The sequence below is a fragment of the Vicugna pacos genome, chromosome 12, assembly GCF_048564905.1.
Source record: "Vicugna pacos chromosome 12, VicPac4, whole genome shotgun sequence".
Classification (NCBI taxonomy): Eukaryota; Metazoa; Chordata; class Mammalia; order Artiodactyla; family Camelidae; genus Vicugna; species Vicugna pacos.
In genome coordinates, this window is record NC_132998.1 from 9,272,830 (window position 1) to 9,292,888 (window position 20,059).

The 20,059-nt window shown below is 47.6% G+C and overlaps 1 protein-coding gene across 1 annotated transcript; it reads right to left on the reverse strand.

Annotated features, from left to right (window-relative positions):
• Positions 1 to 1,310: 1,310 nt before the first annotated feature.
• On the reverse strand, positions 1,311 to 19,834 carry COPZ1 (COPI coat complex subunit zeta 1). The gene is made up of 9 exons (XM_006203091.4): positions 19,738 to 19,834; positions 9,931 to 9,999; positions 8,543 to 8,624; positions 7,835 to 7,926; positions 6,380 to 6,435; positions 4,999 to 5,076; positions 4,788 to 4,839; positions 3,550 to 3,588; positions 1,311 to 2,749 (listed from the first exon to the last, which is right to left on the reverse strand). Exons 1-9 carry the CDS (start codon positions 19,753 to 19,755, stop codon positions 2,702 to 2,704), a joined length of 534 nt encoding a protein of 177 aa, XP_006203153.1. The 5' UTR covers positions 19,756 to 19,834; the 3' UTR covers positions 1,311 to 2,701.
• Positions 19,835 to 20,059: the final 225 nt, after the last annotated feature.

Consider the following 20,059-nt stretch of genomic DNA (forward strand, 5'->3'; position numbering starts at 1 on the left):
GCCAGGGCACCAGACTCCTATTCCTAGTGGGAAACAGAGAAGGCAGGCAAAGTTCAAACCAGACCAGGCTGGGGAAACAAGCTCAGAGAACTCAAGTGTGAGGACTGGATAGAACGCCATTCTCCACACCATCACTGATCAGCAGCCCCCAACTCTCACACTGACATGACCCCCCACACCAGGGTCAGTGCAGGGTAGGAAGATTAGGATGGGGAGGCTGGACATTGCTTTTCCCCCAGCTCTGACAGGCAAAGACAAAAATACCTAACCCTTATCCCTTGGACCCAGACTTTCAATGCAGGACTGTGGGGGTGGTATACCCGAGCGAGCATCCTTCTTTTTCTCCGTCTGCTGAGGGAAAACCCAGGCACAGGTGCCCCACAGTTGCTGAGCTGAATTGCTAGGTTCTCACAGAAGAGCAGGCAAGTCTAGACAACTCTAGATTTCACGTTGATGCTCGAGAGTCTCTTCCCGCTCCAGTTACTTTCCTTCCCTCATCCTTTCCTAACTCAGGTCCTGATGCCGTCCCCCTTGCTTAATCCTGGAATTACAGGCCCATCTCATGAACAGTAGAGGTGACTGAGGAGACCTTTAGAATGGCAGTGCAGAGAAGGGCTCCCCACACTCCCCCCTCCTTAAAATCCTGCAGAGGAAGGGGGAAAGAAAACCAAAGCATTCTCCTGTCGCCGCGGCAACCATAAAACCCCCAGCTAAATCCATCTTGTGAGCTCACCGCCCCATTAAGATGCAGGGCCAGGCTCCGCGCCAGCCCAGCCACATTCATTTGTGCGAATAAAGGTGGAGGAGGGGGAGGGGAGCAGGCTCTGGAGGGACGGGGAAATGGCGAGAAGAGGTTATTTACACCACCGTCCTGACCTTCTGGAGCAGCGCTGGCTCCGATAAATAACCCGCTCAGCGCCATTTCAGAGCGGGAGTGGGAGGTGCAGGAAGGGAGCCGGGGCTGCAGGCGAGCCCCCACGCAGGTGCGCGTCTCCGGGTTACTAATGGCTGAGGCGGGAGCAGGCAGCTGGCTTTGGTGGTGGTGGGGGAGAACTCAGTTCCCTGGGACTCCCACTGAGAAAATACCATCCCCACCCCACCCCTGGCGCCAATTTCCAGGCGAGTGGCCGGAGAGATGCCAAGGAGGGAAACAGCTCCGTAAATTAGGGATGGGGAGTGGAATGCTGGGGAGTCTCTGAGGTAGGAGGGAAGAAATATTATAAGATGGGGAGCGAGGAGGGGAAGCTAGAGGAATAGGAGCAGCTGCCAAAAAGAGAGGAAGAGGAACAGAGAACATCACACAAAGGCAGTTTGGAAAAAGAAATGTTTTATTCCTCTTTGCACAGAGCAGTATATGAAGGTGGCCATCATCCTGACCCCATACATCACTGACACAAAAATGCCCCCTCAAGGATGCCCAGTTATCCGCCCCACTTGAGTCCTGGAGAGTTGTCAGTGAGTCGGGCAGAACACTAAGTCTCAGGAAGGCTTTTTGAGACATTTTTGTGGGAAGTTTGGGGCCAAGGGGAAAGATGAGACCCACGAGTGGGTGTTCCATCCTCCATCTTCCTGGGGACATCCAAATCCCAAAGGTTTTCTGAAGAAAGGCACCTCTCTCAGCAACCCAGGGAGGGGAGGCGCCCAGACCTACCGCCTGGATGTGAGGCTGAGGCGGAGAGAGGACAGGGTAAAGCCGCAGAGATCACAGACCCCAGGCTGAGGAGTGAAATGCATGCGGGGGAGAAAAGGGGACCGAGAGAGCCCAGAGGCCCAAGTCATAAATTCCACCCTGTCCCCAGTATGGAGCAGAAACTCTTCTTCCCAAGACTAGAATGGAGTTTTAGTTCAGGGACTGGCTTTGCTCCAGGGCACAGAGAGGACAAGCCAGGCAAAGATCCCATGGGTGGTGAAGGTGGAGAGTTAAGGTATCCGGACCAAGCGATGGACACTCCCACAACGAACACTCAGACCACAGGGGGTGTGGAGCTATAAGCCAGGGTCGGGGGGGGAAAAATGCAGCTGTGTGTGTCTGGAATACAGAATTTTTTATCAGCCCTCTCCAATAAAATTTAAATCACTGCTTCTTCGACCCTGTCCCTTGCCCATGAGCTGTTTCCAATCCTTTTTCCCAAGGCAGGAGGACTGGGCAGTAAGAAGGAATAAGAGAAATTATCAAGGCCAGCAAGCAGAGCTGCAGCTGAGACTTGCCCTGCCTCTCCCCACCCCCACTCATTCTATAGAAAAGAATTCTCTCTCCCTCCCCTTGCTGGACATATGGGCTGTTGGGATGAAGGCCGGTAAAGGCAAAGGGAGGAAAACACTCAGCACATTCTTTCCCCTGCTTTGATCTAAAGTGTAGCTGCAGCAAAGGGCACAGAAGTTGAGGAGAAAATATGGGGGACAGGAGAGCTTGGGAGCATAAGCCCGTCTAGAAAGGAAGAGGGTGCTTCCCCTGCCCTTTGTCCAAATTGCTGAGAGCTTTACTCCCACAGCTGCAAAAAGGAGTGAGAAGGAAGGGGAAGTGTATAAGGGTTGGAGCAGGGAGAGAGGGGGTGGGGGGCAACCACAAACAGAACGGAGATTGAAGGATCCTTGTGATCCCCCAGATGACCCTGAGAGCATCAGCTGGGGGACTGGATGAGAAGTCACAGCAGACATGTGGATTTTTTGAGGGAGTGAGAAGCCAGGAACAGTGGGGTCTTCAGCGAAGGAGTGACCACTTGATCTGCTCTTTGGCTGACTGCAGCACCTGCAGGGACAAGGGCAGCACTGAGGGCGTGCTGGGGGCAGAGTGGGGATGGGGACTGCGGCTCTCCTTCCCCTCACTTGCCTTCCCTGTCCTCAGAAGAATGGCAAATAAAAAAATCCCCAAGGGTAGAGGGATGGGAAGAAGCTCTCTAAGGCCCTAGAGGATTGTCAGTTTGGGAAATTCCAAAAACATTCAAATCCACTGGGGGGATGAAGAAAGAAGAGGTATACCTGGGAAGAAAGAAAAAAACTGGGGGTTACTGGACATGTGTTGGGGGGGGGTTTACCACATCCAGATGGACTTCTTGGTGATAATTCCAAGTGGGTAGAAAACAGAATCCCTCCTCTGCCCACCCCACGGCATCAGGTAGACAATCTATCTGCAAAGTAGCAGGATGGATCTGCAAAACCCGCATATTCTAGAATACGCATTTCCAGCTTAGCCCTCATTTGAATAATAAGAGAAAGAGAGAGAGTGTGTGTGCACACACATAGACCATCTGCTTAAGGCAAGCCTCTGCTGGGGAATAAATCACTGAATGAGGCATCAGGCAGGGAGGGTGTGAAGGGTACAGAACAAGGCTGACAGCCACTGCTCACAGGAAACTGGGATGGGAGCTGGGAGGGGCAGGGAGCGGTGGGCTGTACAAGTCCCCATTCTCTGGACTAAGAGGGAGCCAAAGAAGATTTGTCTGCAGTCTCCAGTCTCCTGCAGGCTGGCTGGGTGGGTTGGGGTGGATGCTACGCTAGCCTCTTTAGGGACCCAGTCCATCTGGAGAGGAAGAAGGAGGAAAGTCATACCTGAGACACAGTCTGCTCCGTAAGGGGGACATCTTCTCCCTACGGCACAGAGAGACAAGCATTCAGCGTGGAAGAAGGCTGGAATAAGACCTGACTGAGACTGGGCAGTGCAGAAGGAGGAGGTGGTCCTTTAAACTGAAGCGAAGGGCAGATGCCCTAAATGTCTCAGTCCCTCCTAGGGACTAGTTAGTACAGCCACAATTGTACTTGGCCAGAGGGACCCTGGAGCAGAAAGGGGTCACTTCATCCATCTTCTGTTTTAAGGCAGGAGGACTTCTTAAAAGATTTATTCCATTCCAAGTCATCAGCAGGTTATCTGATCCACAACTTGGAGGTGGGAGACCTGATTCCCTAGTCAGAGAAGACCTTCCCTGAATATCAATATCGCTAGGGAAAGGATGAGGGGGAGCCCGGGGTAGTTTAATGGATCCCGCAAGGCCTGATGGGTAACGACAGCATGTTAATTTGAAGAAATAAACTGCTGCAACAGCAGCCTGAGAAAGGGAAGGAGGGAGTTGGTGAGGGGGGAGAACCTTCTCTCTTGCCACATAGAGACATATGTTAGAGGAGAAGATTAAACTATGCAAATGGAGCCCACGGCAGTTAAGGGAGAAGATTTCCCATTACCCGGCACTGTCAGCCTTCACTCTGTGGAGGTCAGAGCCGGGGACGTTCTACGAATGGGGAGACTGGCTTTGCTCAGACAGCTCTGCACATCTACAATTTGCTGGTGGGCTCTTCTGCACCCAGCAGAACTGGGGCTCGCTATGGTTAATTCAGAGGCCTCTTTCTGATTCCGCTAGCAAACAGGACAGAGGTTCCGGCAAATAAGTACTTCTTGATGGAAACGTGTTATTCTCCATTAGATAAGACTTTAAAAGACAAGGAAGACATTCCTTTGCCTCAGATGATTGGGATTCATCCCCAAGGGAAGAATAAGCTAACCTCAAATTCCTTTATAGTTTCAGAACCATCAATATTACAGTTCCTTTAATTTCATCTTTGATTTCATAAGTATGTATTAAATGTCCACTGTGTGCAAAGACTGTATGAGATGCTAGGTACCAGGTTAGGGGCAGAAATACATTCCTTTTGCTTCTCTTCTTTGAGACAGTGAGAATTTGCAAGGGAAGGAGACGTTGCATGGATTCCATAAGCCGGACCCTTAGATGCATTTAACAGGTCTGGCCCTGGAGGGCGAGCAGACAGGGGAGGGAGGAGAGCTTAGTCCCACTTACCCTTAATGCTACCCGGTGCACCACTTGCTGGGGATCACTCTCTAGGATCACCCTGAAAAGACAAAGAAGAGACCACTGTTCATTCGGTCCTGGAGGACCAACTTGCTGTGGGGATACTCTGGTCACTCAGCCCACTTGCTTCAGAACAGGGGCAGTGGCCCCACTCCCTCACCCCAGGTTCAGGGAGGTCCGTGGATGTCAGAGAACTCACCCTCCATCTACGATTTCATCCACAGCCAAAAAGAGCCCCTCCATGTTCTCCAGCAGAGCTCGCTTTTCTACATTTTTCCTGAGTCCACAAGAGAAGAGAAAAACCAGCCTGGGTGTGAAAGGGATCCTAGGACACCATCTGAGTTGGGGATCCTAAACTAGACCAATAAATGTCTCCACTAACCACACAGACAAAGAAGTAAATAAGCAAATAACTTTCTGGCTAACCCACTCTAATCCCCTTCCTACTTTTATTTGATGAGAAAGGATTAGAGATGTCAGGTAAGAGATTCAAAATATACAGTCAGTTTCTGACTGTTCAAGGGCTGATTTCCAGAGCTAGTGTTTCTTTCCTACCTGCCATGACGCAGCTGACAACATTGCTCATGAACACTGACATCAGTGGGTGGAAAAAAGGAAATAAACAGAGCTAAAGCTCAACCTGGAGGTGGCGGGAGATGAGGAGGGGTTGAGTGCAGTCTATTTGCACTCAAGCTCCGACAAACTTTCTAAGCTTCTCTCCACTCCCCCTCCTCTCCCTCCCTCCCCAGCTCTGCTCAGGCCTTGAAAAGAAGCCCAGCTAGGGGGCTGAGACCAGTCGGGCCCAGCACCCACCAGCCTCAGATCCGGTGGCTGGTGGGTACTGCCGGTCACATCCGTCAGTTTGACTCTTTCACTAGATCACCGAAATGAAGTCTATTCATTCACCTGGCTAAGAAATAAATCATCCCCTTCCTGAGGAAATCTGAGCCATTCACCCTGCTGATTTTGTGGGGCCGAGAGTGCCTGCTGCTCTGCTCCGGACGGCTGTCTGTACGGGGTTCACTTGAGAGCCCGGGAGGTTTTCAGGAAAAGTATCTTATATCTCTTCTACTGCCCATCTATGTAGGGAATAGAGGGCTGGTGGGGAGGTGGACGGGGAGGAGAGGGTAAAAGGCACATTCCTGTTCTACAGAAGGAAAAACTAAGGGCTAGACATGAAAAATTAAGAGTGCTGCCTTCGTCCCCACGGTGCCAATGTTTCATCTGAGACATTTCCCTATGCATGTCTCTTCTCTACGTCTGATGCAAAGAATGAAGGCCAACCAGGAAAGCACCTTGAAGGTGCTTGGGCCTCTGACAGAGCCACTGGGGAACATGAGAACAGACGCAGAGGTGAAGATTCTGCTCCCTCCCAATCCCTTTTCTCAGGAGAATTACTTTCCAGGAGTAACAGACTCTCCCATCCAGTCCTCCCCATCAGTGCAAATCACTCTGAAATAATAAACCCGACTTCTCAAGGTGAATCAACTCCTGGAGCCTCTGCTGATCCCCTACAAACCCCTGGGCCTGAAGAATAGTGACTTTCTCTCCCAAACAGATGTCAAGAATGGCCTGCTCACCTCAGCATCTGGCTCAATGAGTCGAAGAGGCAGTTCAGAACAGCCATGAGCATTAGCTGTTTGGAGACAGAAGAAGCAGAAGGATAAGGTTCAAGGCCCTGAAAGTGGCTACCTGAAAACCCTCTGATTCATTAAGCATCAAAGGACACAGGCTTTCACAAAGGACCAAAAGCATAAGGTGGAAGTGAGAGCAAAACAGGAAGAGGACCTGTGGTTTCTCACAGAAATAAATTCTGCTACACGAACCTGCAATTAGAAGTCTCTCTTTGACCAGACTGCAAACAGAACTTCCCTGTCACAGTCCACTGCATGTCTTTACCAACAGTATATGTGTTACCCTATGTGAGAAATCATTAACCAAGCAATAGCTGAGGTCAGAGAGCTGTGGGAAAAGCATGGACTTTGGAGTCAGACAGACCTGGGCTTCCCTCCCAGCTGGGCCATTTCTAGCCGTGTGACCCTGGGAAAGTTATCTGGTTGAGGGGGGTGAGGCATATAGCTCAGAGTAAAGCATGTGCTTGGCATGCACGAGGTTCTGGGTTCAACCCCAGTGCCTCTGTTAAGGGGGAAAAAAAGTAAAAATAAGTAATACGTATTTAAAAAAAAAGTTATCACGTCGAACCACATGAAACTGCCACTTTTACAGTTCAATGGTTGTCAAATACAAGTAATTGCATATGGTTCCTCAAGGTTTAGTTTCTTCATCTATAATGCCCAAAACTCAAAGAAGTGCTATAAGGTTTAAATAACAATGTACTCTACAAAGCACTTACAGCAATAAGAGCTCTGGGAGAACTGGTTCTCTCAAACTTCTACTTTTGCCTCAAATTATATGGGGGCCCATTTTTACTTATGTACTCTCCTGGAAGTTGCAACCTAAGGTTAATAGTTTTTCTGCGTATAGGAAGTAAGTTAGAACTATACCCACAGTCCTCTCAAGTGAGCTCCTCAAAATGTATGGCTTCAACATGACCCAGAATGTTGCCTAATTGACCCAAACTCAGCTGGGTGTGGACCCTTCACAGCAGGAGCAAGGATCCCTCTGAACCTTGACCACACCTCAGAAATCCATCTTAAAAAACACTATCCAGGGCGGGAGGGTAGAGCTCAGTGGTAGAGCGTGTACTTAGCATGCACAAGGTCCTGGGTTCAATCCCCAGCACCTCCATTAAAGAAAACAAACAGAAAAACACTACCCAGGGAAGGCCACTGATATTATACGTTGGTATGTATTAAAACACAGACGGTGTGTCCCACATGGAAATAAGAAATCTGGGAAAACTTCCAGTCTAGGTTGCTTCAGTTGCTAGGCCACGTCTGTGAGGCTGATGGATCTCATTAAGCAGGCAGAAGCCAGAGGGATGTGACAGTCCTAGGGCCCAGAACCAGGCACGAGGTCCTGCCTGTGGTTCAGGAGGTGGGAGCAGAGACGGTAAAGAGGGCGGGCAGTCTCACCTCATTCTCATAGGAGCTGCCAATCACGTAGAAATAGAGATCGATACTGCTTTTGTATACCACCGTCAGGCCTTCCAAGAGGGCAATTTCACCTGGGGGGTGGGGAGTGGAAACAGTGAGACAAGGAAGTGGGACAGAGAGAGTTACCATGAACACCTGGAATCCAGCTGTGTAGGGATGAGGTAAGGTAGGTCTTAATGACCCCCCAAGATGGAAGTTGACCTGCTTTTTCTTTTAGGGTCATAGCAGAAGAAGGCAAGTATAAACCTGGTGGAGTCTAACTGTATCTTCTCTGGCCGCGCTACCCCTCCCCACCACTCCCCTTATTTCCCTCCTTGTATATGAGACAGGATACTAGTCGATCCTTCGGAGGTGAAAATGCAGAGCGGTCACCTTTACAGACTTCCATTTACCTGCCCTAATGGATGCGGTACAATAAGCAGAGCTGCAGTTAAATTTGTCAAGTGAGGCTCATAAATCCAGGGACTAGACAGGTAGCTAACAGCCAACCTTCTAGCACGGTATTCCCGCGTGAGGCACACTCACCTCCCCATTACATTTCTGAAGAGTTTATTATACGAGGGGAGGAGGGAAAAAAAAGAGAAAAAGGAGGCAGAGTCATTTTATCCTTTCTCCGCAGTCCTGCCGCGACCCCCTTCCCGCCATGGCTCCCCCACCACAGGGCGCAGGGAAAGGAAAACGACCTACTGTCAGTCCGATGGGTCTTGTTGAAAATGTTCTTCTCAAAGGCCTTTTGCTCCTTGACACTGGGGTAGGTGTCGTCATAGTACTGGTCAGAGGGAAAGGAGACGGGGCGGGTCGTTAGAGCCGGGAGCCCAGAATGATTAGTGGCTCTTTTGCCCTGGATCTTGGATTTCTCTCCTTCAAGGCGTGGGGTGAGGGAGAAATACTGACATGAAGAAGGGAGAACTCCAGAGGCAGGGAATGGGCGGTGAGGGATCAAATACAAAACAAACTGTTGAAGGGCCCTGCTGTAAGCCACCCCACCTCACGTCCCGAAGACTGTAAAGGCAAGAGGCCTACAAGCCGGGTGGTGGGGCTCTGCCCCGTCCACACTCTAGGACAGCAGTTCCCAGGCCATTGGTAGGCACTCTTCCAGTTCCGGGAGCGGTGCTGGAGGACACAAAAGGCACCACCCTCACTGCGTGCCGTGCCGCTGAGGAACAGGGTAGGGCTGCAAAGACCTCCTCTGGAGAAGGGCAAGCCCTGCCCTGTGCTCCCTGCCCTCTCATACCTTAGCTTTCTTCCCAGCATCGACAGAAGCGGGAGGCGAGCTCACACACTGCGGAGCCCACTCCCAAGCTCTCCCTGGCACGGGGGTGGAGATGCAGGCTGCTAAATCGCTCTCTGCTCTTTAGGGGCTAATCCGTCGCAGTCAGCTGAAGACCTATGACAGGTCTGGCATTTAGTAACTGGATAAGTGTTTCAAAAGGTGTCCTGCATAGTTACATCCAATTACAGGGAGGAACAGCTGGTGAATTCTAAACTAATCTCTACCTGCTGATTGATTTATGCTATGCTCGCCCAGAGTTAATACACCAGGGACAGAAAAAAATTTCTTCAGGAGGGGGAGAATATGGAGGGAGAGGAGAAGGGTGTCCTTTCTCCTCTCTTTCAATAGATCCTAAGTTAGAAACTTCACACTGAGGAAGTCAGGAGGTGGCAAGCTTGGTGCAGACTGCAGACCTAGGGCTGGAACCCTGAGCCTGCAAGAGAATTCCCTGGAAAAATGCAGGCAGGGTGACAAGGGAGAGGGAAAGGGACAGGAGTGATGGGCATGGGCGGGCTACTTCTCTCATCTGGACCCTGCTTTGTGCAAAAACCAAGGTTCCAAAGCTTTTCTCTGTTCTGATGCTGATGACAGAGGAGGTCAAAGTCTAAGCATGGCAAGTAGGGAAACAGGGCAACTAAGAGACAGAAGCACTTTAGGTTTTATGTGGAGTAGTCACAGGTAGTTGGAAGAATTCTCAATATTCTGGTGCCAATGAATATGAGTTAATAGGGCCAGTCCCAAGACCCTGAGCTCAAAATAAGTCTCTGTCTTGCTCCTAAACTAATGTGAAAGGAAATCTCACCTTGGCAAAAAGTCGATCTCCATCATTGTCCAGAATCAGGATGGCTTTGACAGTATACAGGGAGGGTTCCTGAAGAGATACGAACATACCTTCAGTCCTGAAGGCTCCTGCCACCACTAGCAAACCAGATACCTTCCCCTGGTCCCACTGGGGCTGCAAGAGGATACAGAGGTGCCTCTGTATGTCCCCATCCCAACCTGGTTAGATTTTGACATTTCCCACTGAAAATGACCAAGTAGTGAATGAACTGAATTGAGGGAGGGGACATTTCAACAAAGGACTCCAAAGTAGCAGAAACAGTTTCTATGAGCCAGACTCACAGAGGGTTTAATCAAGGTAGGTCGTGCTGTTATTTCCAAGTATTATGCTACAGTTATTTTCCAAATTACTCTCCCTCCCTGGTCTGCACAGGTAGGTATGGAATGTGACTAGATTAATTAATAGGCACTGCACGAGGCTATCTGAAAAGAGGGCTAACTGCCCTAGTGTACTTGGAAGTTTCTGCAGTCCCAATGCAGCAGCAATGCAGAGGCATAAAGCAAGCCTTCCCTAAACCACCCACACACTGAGCAGAGGGAAATGAGCACGCATGCGCACAAACACACCCCAGTTCTGAATGCAGCCCAGTGAGACATTTATCTTCCAAGATTTCCCCTAGGATCCCAATTCCTCCACTCTACCCTGACCACCACCACTTAACTCGCCAAGAGAAAAACCAATCTGAATTTGGGGGGAGTTAAGGAGCAGTTAAGTAGAGGATGCGTCTAAGAAACACGCAGGAGCCTGGAGATAATGAGCAGGAGAGGAGTGCTCTTTCATTATCAAGACTCAAGCTCTGAGGAAACTGGCTCTCATAAGGAAATCAGAGCCTTAGCCTTAATGGTTACACTCAAACTCAAAGCATATCCCTTTGCAAAAGCTCCTCTATTCCTGCAGCTTCCAAGGAACCAGCCAACCAGGGAAGGAAGAAGAGGAAGGGAGGGGAGTCGGTGGTACGTGTGTGGAAGGTGTCTGCAAGCTCACATTCCTACACTTTCTACTCAACATTACTTACCACTGACACCCTTCTCCTGTGCTATGAGGCAAGGCTGTTGCTTTGCTACCTCCCTTTCCTGGCCTTACGTAGGTAACCCACAGTCCTCACAGGAGCCAAACATATCCTCCAAGTGTATGTTTAACAAAGACCCATGAGTACGGAGGAAAGAATCGCTGCCAAGGACCCGCAGCCTCTGCCGAGGTAAAATGCCCCATGAGGCTCCAGGAGGTTTCTGGTTCCATGCAAAGAACCAACCTTAGCTCAAGGAGTTAAGAGTGGGAGTAAAGGGAACCGAGTCTTTAAAGAAGAGGGGTGATGAAGAATGTAAGCGTCCCCCACTTGGATTCTTGAGGACAGAAATTTTTGTTTTGTTCACTGATTCATTACAAGTGTCCAGAACAAGGCCTGACACACACTAAACTCTCAATATTTGTTGAATGATTATGAAAATAAATGAAGTTTGATAGTAAAGTTAAAATTTATGGATGCAGTAAGCATCGAGAGGACCCCCCTACATACAGGTAGGTTTTCTGGTGTGCTCATTTTGTGTGATATTACTACCAACTCCTCCTCCTCTGACAGACACTCCTGAGAGGTGCCCACCCTATATACACTGCTGTCTGGAATACTCTCAATACTCTCACAAACTAAGGGACTCTGTCTAGCAGAAAGAGGTCCCCTAGGGTCTCACCGAAAAGGTCACAAATAGAGCAGCTTTCCTAACTCCTAATTCCCCATGGAAAGATCTGCCCGTAAAGCAGGCTCAATTCTATAGCGACTTAGATCCTCGAGGCACCAAAAGGGAGACACCCCTGGGAAGGAGTTTCCTTAAGAGAGCAAAAGAAGTCCATAAGGAAGGAAATTTAGAAGAAATACTTTTTCCCACAAAGTCTTCCCTGGAACTCTTTAGCTCTGTTCCTCTATCTGCATTCACAGCAACCTTAGAGAGCTTCCCAACGGTTAAAGTGGGCATTGATCTGGCACAAGCAACTGGTGCTTGCAGCCACAGAGTCTGGCATCCCTAGAAAGAATGGGATCCCAAAGCAAAGAAAAATCCTTATGGCCACCAGCCAAACAGAAGAGTCAGACAAGGTCCTCTGTGGCCAACGGGGTGAGAGAGGGCCTGAAAAACAGCTGGCAAAGAGCAAGGCAGATTCCTGGGTTCTGCTCCCAGCTCTTTGCACTGGCTTCCAAGAAGATGCTATCAAAGAAACCTCAAAATAGAAACATGGATCTTCCTGGACAGAATTAAAAACAGGCAAAGGAAGGCAAGGAGAGGACAAGAAGTGACTTACTACAGGTCTGAACGGCATAAGAAGGTGCTAGACAAAAGGCAGGTCATTTCAAACTTCCAAAGGAATAATCCACTAAATAAAGCTGAGAACTTAGGCAAAGGCTTAAATGCCACTTTAACTCCCCGCTCTGCTACAGCCAGAGCCAGCGGCTTCTTTACTTCTCCTGCCACCTCCTGACTGCAGCTGGTTCCACTTCAGCGGGGGCCTTTACCTCTCCGGAGTGGGGAGGGCCTGGAGTTCCTCTCATATCATAAAACCAGCCAGTTTAAAGGCCCCAGAAGCCATTACTGATCATGTAATTTCATTTTCAGTTTTTTGCAAAGGGCAAGTTTATAAATAACTCCCATCTATTAAGAAATGGGCTTCCTGGACAATGGACTAGGCTTGACCTTGTAACACGTTAAATGCTGATTACTGAGAAGGACCCTACAGGCTTAGGGCCATGTTCAAAGGATTGAAATGGTCTAGTCTTCCCTCCCACTCCCAAATGGGTAGCTGCTAGAAAGCTTTCGAGACAAAGTTCTGTGATGCACTGACTTTCAGAGAGCCACAGCCTGAGTGTATAACAGAACTTCACCTCAAATGCTAACGATGCCTGGAAATGATGTGCAAGCAGATTGGTTTGTGGGAGGTGGGGTGGCTCAGACAGATTTTCATGGACTTTTTTATTATCAAGAAAACTAGACTTGAGTCCTCAGGAGAGCTGAAACAACACCGAACAAGCAACAGGCCTGCTGCAAACAAGTCTTTGATCTCAATCAGAGGCTTCTGAAGCCCGGTGAAAAACATCAACATCTCCCAGTACCCCGGGCCCCAGCACACAGAGGACTAGAGGGAAAGAATCATTCCTAGTGCTGCCCCCTGTGGGCCTTCAGATGACCCGCAGCTTCCTCAGGATTATGATCATTAACAAAAAAATATTTAAAAGGCAGCCCTGGAGAAAAGCTCTCTATTTGTGTGTTTTGAAAGTCAAACTAGGAGAGCTGGGGCCTGAAGTAGCACTGAATTAAGTCTGCTCACAATGTATACAATAAGACGATGCTCTGGGGTAGACTGATATGCCATCAGAAGAGGACTAGGGTACTGCTTAGAGCAAGTAGACAGGATAGCTGGGGGCTGTGACTAATAATTTTATTATTTCTGGGGGGGGAGCCAAGAAGCTTTCATGGAGTTAGAGGATGCTATCCACAAAGCTACTGTAAAGGGCACAAATAAAAATCTGGTTGAGATTCCTAGAAAGTTCTTCATTCCCCACTTCTAAAGAAATCTTTATAGCCATGCCAAAAGGTGGCACCCTGGCTTGACAATAGGTCTAGAAACTAGAAACAAGATGCTCTTCCTTCAACTCTATTTATAAAGTAAAATCAAGACAGTAAAAACGAGAAGAAATTTCTAGATACCACTCCCAGCTCCACATGGGTAAGCAGGGATTTTGCTCCCTGATTCTGTGCCAGTTTATTTAAAATGAAAAGCTCCTCTGGGGTTGAGGGCTCCAATCTGCCAGCCACAAGCCTAGGAACTTCAGATGAGAAGAAAAGAAGAATTAACTCGAGGCTTTGACAGAGGAGTATAGTTCTCACCTATTACCTAAGGGTCTGCTTAGAACTGAGCAGCACAGCCCAGGAGAGAGGAGCCACAGGTCCCACAGAACATCACGCAGCTGACATGAGACCAAATATGGTTTATTAAGAGGAAACTGAACACAAGTCTTAGAAAGGAAGAACTGATGGCAGGAAGAGACACCTAGGAAGAATCTTCCTATCTGATACGGATACAAAACATGAGAGCCCAGTCACCAGCCTTCTGCCACTACAGGGAAAAAATGTCTCTAAACTCCTAAAATCCTTTATAATGGTCTGCATCAGCCACTCACTCATGTTCTACCTTTCCCTGGGTCTCCGCTTTCTCACTGGAGAAATAAGAGGCCTGAGAGAGACCAGTTAAGGTTAATAACTTTTTTGAGTAATGGCAGGCCCCTCTGATAAGCTGATGAAATCTAGGGACCTTGTCACCAGAAACATACACATTCACGAATTTTTATTATGATTTCAAGGAGTTCGTAGACCTAGGTTTGGAAATGAGATTCTCTCTGAAGACAAAAAGAGGGTGGGGGGAGGGGAGGAAAAAGGGGAAATGAGTGATATTTTTGTAAATCACCCCCTTTCCTCTGCCGTGCACCAAATAATGACTTCAATAAATAGGTGTGTGGCCTTCATAAATTAATAAATGATTGAGAAAACTAACACAGCCAGCAGGGGGAGCTAAGGTCAGCACCACACCCCTTCAGCTCTCAATCGCTAAATCTGGTGGCTGTGAGAGGGGCAGGACAAAGATAACCAAGCCCCAAGTTTTGGGGGAATGCAAAGTCTCAGGTCCTTTCTTGAAATTCAGAAAGCCCATCTGCTAGAGAATTTTTTGCGCAGGGGTCACACAATACCTGATTCTTCAACTATTCTGGAAATGAAAGAGTTACAGAAATGTGGAACAAAGCAGGGAGCACTGCTGGGAAGAGAGATGAATTGAACAGGCAGAAATCAGAGTTCTCCACACCTGAGGCCTGAGAGCAACATTAGAACTTGCTGCCTGCCTAGTCTGATCATCCAGGAGCCTTCATTTAAATATCACGCAGCAAAGAGAAAAATCAAATGCAGCTAGATCTATTTCTGATCAGTCCTTGGTCATGATTTGTACCACAATTTATTCACCAGCCCACCCCCCATCTGCTCCTGAAAACAAAAAGCTAGTCTCTGAAAGACTGAATTGACAGCCCCTGTGTTCATCTTCCAGTCTATTTGCTCCTCCAAATCAACCCTGGAGGCAGAGTTGCTATCCTCTCCCCCAGTTTCAGTCTCCCTCTAATAAATAATAGAAAAGGAGCTGGAGAAAATCAGTAGATAGAGCTATCCAGGCCAATGGGCTGTGGATGTGGATATCTGCCTTAATAGTGGGAAAATTAGAAAGTCAAATAAGGAGACCTTGGCTTCATCTGCAGCACATAAGACTTAGGTTACACAACAGGAAAGACTTCCTGAAGAGATGGGGGTGGTCAAACACCAGAAGAGGTGACACAGGCCAGGAATCCAAAGACAGGAGAACTCCTCTTATTAAACCTGATCGGAGAGAAAGCCCATTCTATGCAGAATCAGAAGACGCAGGATGTGAGAGGGCCTTGCCAGTACAGGTATCTTTTAATGTGCATGGACTCAACCTCCCAATCCATCTTCATCAGCTGCCCATGGGCACTCTGCCTTCCATCGTCCTAATTACTCTAGCATAAGTGGGTAGGCAGGCACTGATTCTTTATTCTTGTTCCATCCTTTATTTGCTTCCCTAGCTCCCCTTTTCGTAACTAGTTTTCTTATCAATAACTTGACTCTAACCAAGTCATACTGATGGAGTCAGGCAAAAAACAGTAGCAAACATCTAGATGAAAAAGACCCTAAATCTGCCACTAGGCTCCCTCAAATACCTGGATAATTGCATTCATCCTCTGCCTCCCAGGGAAGACCTAGCTTCTCAAGGGTCTGGCTTTCTTCATATGGAGGTCCCCTCCTCCTCTTCTGACCGTGTGACAGCTCCCCTAAACCTCTGATATAATTTATACCTTGCCAGGGACCAACTCTTTCCCACCACTGTGAAAGAGAGGGAAAAAATATATATAAATACGTCGGAAATCTATAACGAGGTCTTCTTGGAGGGCAAGACATGGGGAGAGTTAGAAGCAGCGTCAATTGCTCTTTGGGGGTTTTAGTTCAAGCCGAGGTCTGCTTCCAGCAATCAACCATTAAAACAAGCCGGCCAGAGTAACAGCACAGTTTATTCTGATCATTTAATTTGAAGTGTCAATAAATTAAACTTCAATCAATTAAACTAGGTGTGCAATAACCCAGATGGACACCCCGACACCAACATAATCACAATAAAAATTTTTATGGCTGCCAGGGACCTCACCGGGGGCAGTGCTGGCACTGCTCGCGCCCTAGCTGAGAAATATATCTCCACAGTGCAGGAACGAAGAGATTGCTTCTCCTAACGAAATGGACGGGCCAGGCACGGCAAGGACGCAGCTGGGAGAGGGGCACAGGGGACTGCCAGGAACGAGATGGGAGTGCTTTGGGGGCTTAATGTAATTGATACCTTTGCCCAGAGCAGGGGGAGGGGGCATTCAGGCCAAGCACCTCTACTGTTAGTGCCAAAAGAATTTAACAAAAGCCCCATTAAGATGATTCAGGAAGCTAAGGCCACAGAGCAATATCAACCTTTAAGAGTCACTGATGTGTTCTGCATAGTTTCTTTCTCCATATATACGCACGCTCTTGTGCACTTTGGATGCCCTGATTTTTGAATGAGGCTTAGAATTCAGGATCTGGTCATTGTTTTAGGACAAAAATTTATTAAGGGGAGAGAAAGAATAGAATGAAAAAGTTTAGTTCGTAAAGCACTGGAAAAGCACTCAGAAAGTGAATCCAAAGAGGATTAGGAAAAATGAAACCTATGAGGAAAGATTTAAGGCTCTAGACTGCTAGAGTAATTCAGCTTTGAGGGGGGTGGGAAAAAAAGGTAAAGGGGGAAGGGAGGAAGGGGATAAGTCACTATCTGTAAGATTCCATAGGTTATTAATGGAGAATGGTGGCCTGCAGAGAGCCCTCTCCAGTCACAACTAAGAGAGAACCAGCAGGAAAGAGGAAGCTGAATCCAAAGGTGTAGGCTAGGAGCATTCTTATCAAGCACTGGGAACAGAAGGAGATGATAGGGTCTCTCCTTAGAGAGAGACCTGAGAAAGATTAGACAAATCTGCTTGAAAGCCAGGGCTGGATTACTTAATTCAAGAAAGAAATGTGACCCATTGTAAAGTACCTAAAGGAAGGGGCCCCATTGGTATTTAGAAATTCCCATAATCAGATCAAATGTCAAATGATGATTCTTCTTGACCCCCACCCGCTAGATCACTCTTCCCTTCTTCTCAATATCCTATGGCTATGTGTCTTGTAGAGGTGAGGACAGAAGAATATGCTTTGATCAGATTTCCCCAGAGGTCCAGCCAAACCAGGAAACAGAAATGTGAAAGGAGGAAGCCTAAAGGAACTTTTTAGAAGGTGTCTAACCTCTCTGAGGAGTGGGTTGTTAAACACTACCTGGGTACAGTCAATTCTTTAGTTCAGGAGGGAGCTAAGGAAAGATCTGGGGAATTCCTCATCCATCTCATAATGAAGATGACCTAAGAATCAGGGGCTGCTGCTGAGTAGGCAGAGGAGGGGATGAGATTAAAAGGAGCAGTGGGGAAGGGTGATTCTGAACCAGAAGGAGCTAAATTTTGTGGACCAGTACAGGAGGGTAGTGAGAAGAGAAAATGTGAGGAAATATCACCTGATTCTCAATCAGCGTTCCTCATCGAAACTACTGAACACTGAAAATAAATACTATTTTCTCACTACTCCCTAGGATAGGACAAAACCAGTGACATTGTGGATACAGAGAAGTTGATTCATTACATTAATGAACACCTTAGGGCTTACTTCTCTCCTGGAACTCCAGTTGAGAGGGCCAAAATGGCGAGAAAGGTACACAAATTCTTAATTGGGGGCCCAAAATACATTGAAATAATACAGAGAAAAAAAAAAGTTGGGAAGAGCTGACACAGAGGAAGGAAAATACTAGTTTAATATCCTAAGAACTCTGGAGACCAGCACAAGAACTGATACCTGTTGGTACTTTGTCCCCCAAAAAAGCTTTACATTACTAATAGCTGAAACCACAGTTTTGCATGCTGAAGAGGTGGAAAGCCCCTGAGATAACATGAGAGAGACACTTGGTCTGGGAGGATTAGGAATCAAAATCTAATCCTAGTTTTGATATTGTACTTCCTTGAGGAAGCCCTTTTCCCTAAACCTTCGTTTCCCCTCACCCCATTATGTAGGTTCCTCATAACAAAGAATCAGTAAGGTTTCTAAAGTAAACTTTAGGGGCAAGGATCTGTGAATGCAGCATCTTAGGTATAGATTAAAATGGGATATAAGGAAGAAGCAGATTGAAACAGACTTCACTGAGGAAGCAGAGACAAGAAAGAGCTGAGGTAAGTAAAAATGTGACAGAGAATTTCACATACAACTCCTTCAACTCATCACTACACACAGAGCAGAGCCCTGGTTAAAAGGGCTCCCCAAGTATCATCTCCCTCACTCCTTCACCTCTAAGCAGGCTCCCTTCTAAACAGATCTAGGGAGCAGTCAAAAAATTTCTAAAAACTCCCAAAGAAACCAATTCCCTAGAATTTATCCCAGTACGTTAAAAATATTGGTTAATTTCTTGGTACAGAAAATATCCTACTAGAAACTACTCAGATTTTAAAGTTTTCTACCAAGACTTAACGAACCCATATGATGGAAGGGAATTATTTCTATCTGTGTCATTTTGAAAGAGGGGAATTGAAACCTCTTATTCGCTTTTACCTGATGAGGCTTCGGCTGTGTACATGTAAATAGTTGAAGTGGGGGTGGGGGGAGGCAAGAAAGAGACCTAGAGTTCAACCCAGTTAAGAAAGGAGCTGGGAACTAAATTCCTAGACACACATATCCAGAAACTGAAAGACAAAAAAATGACACTTGAGAGAAATTCTGCTCTGGTCTAAATAAAAGGGTAATAGTGTAATAGTGTGTGTGTGTGTGTTTTAAACAAGCAAAAAGGATCATGTGAACAAGGACGGTAATAAAAGGGTAATAGTGTAATAGTGTGTGTGTGTGTGTGTGTGTGTGTGTGTTCTTTTTTTTTAAACAAGCAAAAAGGATCATGTGAACAAGGACGGTAACACACCCCTTTTAGCCTCATTTAACTGAAGGAATAGTTGGCATCCCAGATCCTACAATAAGAATTCCCAACAGAATTAGGAATCTGGAAAAAGATGCCACAATCCATCCTGACTCTATTAGGTGTCCCAGAACTCTGATGGAATGAATACTGATTCTTTACCATAACAAATCTATGTAATAGGGATTAACAGGAAACCGAAGTAAGAAGAAAATAGTTTTTCTGAAGGAATGTGATAGGAAATCATCAACGAAGAGTCAAACTGTGACAACTATCAGGAGGAGCATGTGATGACAAACAACTGCACTCTATTCTTACAATTTGGGGAAAGTTTGGGGGAAACTCAAATCAGAATATCACCCACAATGCTCAGAATCAAGGGGAACCTGAACGACCCTAAACCAGCACGCTTATGATCCTACGTGTCCTAAGGACTCCATGTGCTCCCTTCAACTTTCCACCGACGCTGCCCTCTCCCCGGCAGAGCTTCCTACTCTAAACCGAGGTTTTAGCTCCTGCACTAGGCCACACACTTATCCCAGGGGCCGGCAGAAGGTTCGGTCCCCGAGGATTACCCGGAACTCCCCTTTCTATCCTCTCCCACTCAGGCTGAACCCCGACTCCCGACCCCTCTGGACACCACAGCATCTCAACTGCCCCTCCGGCTCCTACCAAAATCAGCGCCTCCATCTTGCCCCGCAGCTGGTGCCGACGTGGAGCCGCAAAGAGAACGCCGCCGCTGATTGGCTCTACGTCCTCATTAGACCCCGCCCAGGGTGAGGGTTATTGGGCCCCCAGGTGTCAGCTATTGCTTATTGACCAATCAGTGTACTAGCCTGCCCAGCGGAAGCAAGGTGTCCAGCCAGAAGGCGCAAATATTTGATTGTCAGTTTAAACACTCAATAAAACAACAAAACCTCATGACAGAATAGGGCGGGAGGGTCAGTGGGGCGGAGTTGTTTCCATGGGGAACGGAGGAAGCGAGTATTAATTT

What these genes read in the sequence shown, in the direction of transcription:
- COPZ1 (XM_006203091.4), bottom strand. An exon ending in GATGAAATCGTAGATGGAGG is followed by an intron (nt 4,840 to 4,998) that starts GTGAGTTCTCTG and finishes TTGTCTTTTCAG; the next exon opens with GGTGATCCTAGAGAGTGATC. An exon ending in TGCACCGGGTAGCATTAAGG is followed by an intron (nt 3,589 to 4,787) that starts GTAAGTGGGACT and finishes TCTGTGCCGTAG; the next exon opens with GGAGAAGATGTCCCCCTTAC.